The following is a 6,197-nucleotide window of genomic DNA, read 5'->3' on the forward strand; positions in this document are numbered from 1 at the left end:
AAAATGTTTTAGCTCAGAAATGAACGTTTCTGATAGAACTTGACTTTAGAATTTTAGGCTAATACTTAATGTTTGTGAGCATAGTTTCCAGCGATATGTATCCATTTATTTCCAGAAATACTTTCAGCTTTAAGCCTTAATATAACATGTTTCTTGTGAAGAGAGAAATATCTTTGTATCTTTTTTTAGCATCCATTACATGCAGAGGTATAGTTTTGTCCCAAAAGGGGAAGAATAATCCCTATTTTTGACTCAACTCCACACACCTAGACCACCCTCTGGGATAGCATAAGTTTGCCCAAAACCATTTGAAAGAAGTTTAAAGCCTGTAGTTTTTACTGCTACAAAATCCTAAGCATAGACTTTAGCATATTTAGATTAATGGTTTGGTGACCCCGGATTGAATCCCTTTTAATTGAGAAGAACATAAAAAATTCAACAGTGTTCTCCTTAGAGCCCAGAGACTTGGGGAATGAAGTACCCATGAAAGCAACGTGCAGCCACAGTTTTGCTCAACTGACTGACCAGCATTCCGTTTTCTCTACCTCCTAGCTTGTCTTTTGAGCAGATTCTCTGTGAGCCCCAACAGAAGCAGCAGCGTCATTTATAAAATGGGGGATGATGATGATGATAGTAGTTACCTTGTAGAGAGCTTTGTGGGTTAAAGTAAATAATACAGCTCTAAGCACGGTGTACTGATGATAAATGCTAAGGGTTAGCTGCCACTCTTAACGGTGTTGGTACATCTCCCTGTCAGTTTTCATACTATCTTACTTAAAAAATGATGTGAATGCTCACATCGTTTGATTCTTTCTCTTCTCTCCCTTTCTTCAAAATGTTCTCCTTCTCTTTTTTCTCCTTTGTGAGGCAGTGATGAATTATGTCATTTAATCTGCTATCCTAATTCCAGTGAACTGGGGTAGGGGGCCCTAGAACATGAGCACTACCATTTAAAGAGCGCTGGACATAGAGTGCCTGAGTCTCAGATGGGGTTTGCCACTGAAGACACGGAAGACATATCACAGAACCACTTTGGGTATTTATGCATCTTTAAATGGGAACATTGGAAGGAAGAGCTCGTAAGGTCCCTGTTAACTCTAGAAACTGATTCTTATGTGTTGACCTTGTTTATCTTGAATACAGTTTTCAATGCATGCTCCCTGTTCTAGTTACTTTGCTGATAATGAAAATTCTCCATTTGTTTTTATTTTAGAAATATACCATAAGTATGGATTTTGTCAGAAGATTTGAACGGCAATGTGGATCACAGGCCAGTGTAAAAAGATTAAGAGCACATCCTGCCTATCATAGCTTCAATAATAAGTGGAACTTGCCTGTTTATTTTCAAATAAGGTTGGTTATTCTGGCCCCCCTCCACACTTCTAAAACAGAATTTGAATGCCATTTAAGGATGTTGCCCCAGTTAGTGGTTCCTTTCCTCTGATCATCATAATAGGCTTTGGGAGACAAAATTGAAAATGGAGAAAGATATAAGAAGTATTACGGTTGCCAAAGTCTGGCTTGCATGACAAAAAGATAAGTTTTATTTTTTGGTAATTGGAAAGCTCAGAACACAAGAGTTGGAATGAGCTGACTCCAAGCCCAGCCTTATTCCCACCCACTGTGTCCTCATTCATTGTGAAAAGAGAAAGTAGGCATTATATAGCAGCTCTTTTTTCCCATTTTCCTTGTTTCATCATCTGCCTCAAATAATGAACCTATCCCACATCTGTTTTTGCTCATCTGACATATTTTTTTCCCCTAGAGGGAATGGGGAGAAGCAGAGCTTTAAGTGTTCTTTGCAGCTGGTTTTATCTATTAGTTTATAAGAAGCCTAGTCATTATTTCAGCCTTCCTTACAATCTTTGTGACATTTTGTGCTCTCTATTCTGGAAAATGGTGACGTTTTCCTTCCAGGTTTCATGATGATATCACCTATGTCAGTAAGCCATTCTGTAAAATACTTGGAGAAATTTAGGATAAAACCTTAACATACACTGCATTGGGAAAACAGATGATAATAGCCATTTTTGCAGATTCTCTTGAATGAGGTCATGGTATATTCTTCCATAGAATGGCATTAAATAGCACATTTTACTTGAAATGCTCTTTGAAGAATCATAGGCTCTTTTGTTTAAATTGCTGAATGCTTTCGTTAATTATGATGCAGTCCTTTCCCCTAGAGCTCTGAGGAATAATTACAGAGAGAGAAATCAGGAATTAGGTACCCTGATGATAATTGCTTGAGATGATTGAGAATGTATGTAATCATCTTTTCATAATGAAATCACAGTTTTCAGAACGAAGTAGTAAGGTGCGCTTTCATTTACAATATTGTGTTTTATGCTAACTTTTCCAAGGTTGCATCTTCATGTAGATTGTCTCTCAGCAGGAAATCATGGATTTGTTCATCTAAGATATTAATGGAATGCACTGGAAATAGTTGTTATATGATAATCAAGATCAAGCCAGGGCAAGAAGCCTTTTTGATTTGTGAGCAGGATTCAAAATAGGAAAGCATCATTTTACAAAATGATACTATGATGGAGAAATAATGTTTACATTTCCCCATTTTTCTGTAGTCTAGGTTTAGAGTTAGATTGCTTGAGTTATCTGATGTTGTCACCTCACAAACATACTCCTCTGCTTTCTGCCTCCAAGCTGTTTCCTGATCCTTTTCCTCAGACCCTGGGACCCATGCACCATCACCTCACTCTTCCATCCCACCACTGCACCTCCTGGAGCCCTCCTGGGCTGTTTCAGCCCATGCTCTTGGCTCTGCCAGGCTGGGCCCGTTGATGATGGCACAGCTTGGCTTCAGCTGCATCTTCTTTCGTTCCAGTTTCTCTCAAAGCTGGTAATTGAGCCTTAAACTATATTGAAACTCAGTCAGTTCCCTGCAAGTCTTTTTTACCTTTGCCAGATTTCAGCCTTAAGCCTTCGAAGGAGTTGCTTAGCTTTTCTTTCAAACTCTTTTATTTAACATTCATGAAATTTAAAAAATATATCTTTGAGTTATGAAGTGTAGAACTTGTTTGTAGTAGATTTGTTTTTCCATCTAAAAAGCAAATTCCATTAAGACTTTGTAGAACTTTCCTGTTGATTTTTATCAGGTGTTGGGTGGTTTGCTCTGAAGGATGACAAAAAGTTCCGCAAACGTGGTTAGGGTCAGAGTTGCATTGTCATCAGATTCATTTCAAGGTCATTTGAAGTAAACCTAAAGACAGTGGGGTGGTGATAGTTGGACATTTTTCTAAGAAGAAATATTAATATTCTACTCTTAGTGACAGTTTTCTGCTTCTGGATCTGACTATATGCCCACATTCCAATCATCTTCAGGAAAAAAGGTCACCATCACCACCATTCTTGTGAACACATTTTGTATCCTCTCACTGTTCCTGTGACCCCCACTGTGTCTACATTTCATTTGCTCCTACAGGCTTATTAGAAAGTAGATGAGGACTTGGTTTCTTATAGGAAGAAATTAAATGCAGATATGACCAAACAGCCTCAAATTATAATGAATCAGTAGCTACCTGGAAACTACACGTGTTAGCCCTTTAAATGCCAAAGGCTAAGTTTTAGTTTGCTCTTCTTTTTAAAATAGAAATCTTTCTAGTACATTCACATGTTCACATGTATATACTGTGTGTATTACATAATATATGCTGAACCCAATCAGTCTTATGATGTGGAATCTACATAGCAGTTTTAAGGTGTGGGTAGCCCTTTCCTTTCTTGTCCCTGTTCCCCTCTCAGATATGTGTATCCATAAGAGACGGGTGCACTTATACTTTTTCCGATACTTCAGAGAAAAATATAATAGGCATCACTATTATTATCACCATTGTTATTTTTATTTAAGTATTATTGTAGACCTGTGATGTTCGTGGAGGAATATGTCTAGACACCTTCCCCAGGCCCATATTTAAGAATTTAGAAATGGCCGGGCGCGGTGGCTCAAGCCTGTAATCCCAGCACTTTGGGAGGCCGAGGCGGGTGGATCACGAGGTCAAGAGATAGAGACCATCCTGGTCAACATGGTGAAACCCCGTCTCTACTAAAAATACAAAAATTAGCTGGGCATGGTGGCGCGTGCCTGTAATCCCAGCTACTCAGGAGGTTGAGGCAGGAGAATTGCCTGAACCCAGGAGGTGGAGGTTGCGGTGAGCCGAGATCGCGCCATTGCCCTCCAGCCTGGGTAACAAGAGCGAAACTCCGTCTCAAAAAAAAAAAAAAAAAAAAAGAATTTAGAAATGTTTATATTTGGGGTTGCTTTTCTTACATGGATACTGTTAAGAGAATGACATTCATGTGTACATGAAAACCACAGCATGGCTTTTCAGATGTCAACAGAGTATTCCCTCTCACTTTTGGCCATTTTCCAAGAAGAAATAGGATCTGTTGCTTCATTCCCAGAAGTTACAGCACAGCAGAGCTGTGTGAGGGGCTGGCCCTGTGGCTGGAAGCACACCTAGGCCAAGTGACTCAGGCAGCTGTAATCATGCATTGTTGCACCTGCTGACAAATAGGCAGAACTTCTATGTAAAGTGCAGGCTCTGCTGCATTTTTTGGGTGCTTTTTCATTTGTATGCTTTTTAGAGTTATTGTAAATCTGCATATAACTGTGTTCCATGTCTTTGCCTAATGCTAAATTATACCTGTTTTTCCTTATTGCTTTAAAGCATCAAGCTTTCTACAATAATACTGCATACTAGTCCGTTGAATATTCCACAGATTCCATAACCATATTCTTTCTTTTGGCCATTTAGGTTGCTTCTAGTTTTTTCCTGATAGAAATGGTGCTGTGTTAGCTATCATGCCTTTTCTGTATCCTGGCTAACTTCCTATATGTTGTTTAGATTTTGAAAAAAGGCAGTACTGGGAGTCTGAGGTTCCGTTCTGGGTGCTGGTTTGCTCTCCCAAGTGCAGAGCAGCCCCTTCTCCCGTGTTCTGTGCTCAGCGTCACTGCTTCCTCTGACTGCTGTTCCTGGGCTAGTTTCCAGTGCTCTCTTATCCCCCTTTTCCATCTGTCACTTATTCCTTCTGTGTCTGTCAACTGCTGGTTGAAAAGACTAGCCTTTTGTAAGTGTCACTGGGCAATTAGAGAATTACTTTCCTTCCATGGGGCAGACAGGACAGCTACTGGAAACCAGCCAGCTATAATGGTCCAGGATAGCTTTACTGTCTTCATGGCTCAACTGTGTTGGGTAGGGCTACTGCTTTTGTCTCAAGCTGTTCTTTTTACTCTTCAGACGATTGCCGTTAGCTCAGTCTCTGAACCGCTTTTTAAAAGCACATTGTGTACTATAAAAAATAATTTAATATCAGTTGGATAAATTGATATTGAGCATGCATCAGAATTTATTATAAGCAAGGCAATTAGCAGGTGACAAAAGAGTGTGCTAGTACAGAGAGGTATGAAATTGGAAGAGTTATATAGTTAAAAAGCAATGCCTGCAGAAGCAGTTAGCTTAAAAAAAACTATATAACACATTTGCTTTTCACAAAATCACAAAAACATGTCCTTACCCATTGTTAGAACAGAGGTCTGTGTCAGGATAAGCTGAAGTGCCAGGTGAGCCGGAATGCAGCTTTCTTAGCTTGGGGCCATTTACCTTGCCGTGATGGTGTTAAGATAAATCAGTTGGAGTAACCAAAGTTTTATGGCCTTGAGGTGGTTAGAGGATCATAACCAGGTGCTACTCACCAGTAACAACTTCTTGTTGGAGACTTAACTGGCAGTTTGTTTAATTTGAGAAACATGGGATGAATTATGATTCAGATCAGCTGCAAATAACAGAGAACCCTTATGTAACAGTGGCTTAGTCACGATTTCTTGTTCAGTTTTAAAAAAAAAGGCTGGGAGAATAGGCATTCCGTGGCTGGACTTACCAGCGAGCAAGAGAGGAATTTGTGTTACTTAGGAAAAATGGAGAATGGGTAGGGAAAGGCATCTGTTAGAGTCATCAACATTAATGTGTGTTCTTGTTTTTATCTCAGATTTAGAGAAATAGCAGGATCCTTAGAAGCAGCACTTACAGATGTCCTGGAAGATGCCCCAGGTAACTCTTTTAAAGTGATAAATGGCATGGTATCCTAAATGAGTTAATTCAGCTCTCCAAGTCGGCTAGATTGTAATACTCTGAGCATACTTTTACCATTTTCTGTCTTACAGTAAGTTGGACCTTAAAATT

At 39.4% G+C, this 6,197-nt stretch overlaps 1 protein-coding gene across 2 annotated transcripts in view; it reads left to right on the forward strand.

Moving 5' to 3' along the window:
- COG2 (component of oligomeric golgi complex 2) overlaps positions 1-6,197 on the forward strand; it is a 57,764-nt gene that overhangs the window by 41,172 nt on the left and 10,395 nt on the right. For both annotated transcript variants that reach the window (XM_017526504.2, XM_017526505.2), the window contains exons 10-11: positions 1,214-1,353; positions 6,004-6,065. In XM_017526504.2, coding sequence (XP_017381993.1) covers positions 1,214-1,353; positions 6,004-6,065 — 202 coding nt within the window. The remainder of the gene's footprint in view (positions 1-1,213; positions 1,354-6,003; positions 6,066-6,197) is intronic.

This window comes from Cebus imitator, unplaced genomic scaffold (assembly GCF_001604975.1).
Source record: "Cebus imitator isolate Cc_AM_T3 unplaced genomic scaffold, Cebus_imitator-1.0 Scaffold42, whole genome shotgun sequence".
NCBI lineage: Eukaryota > Metazoa > Chordata > Mammalia > Primates > Cebidae > Cebus > Cebus imitator.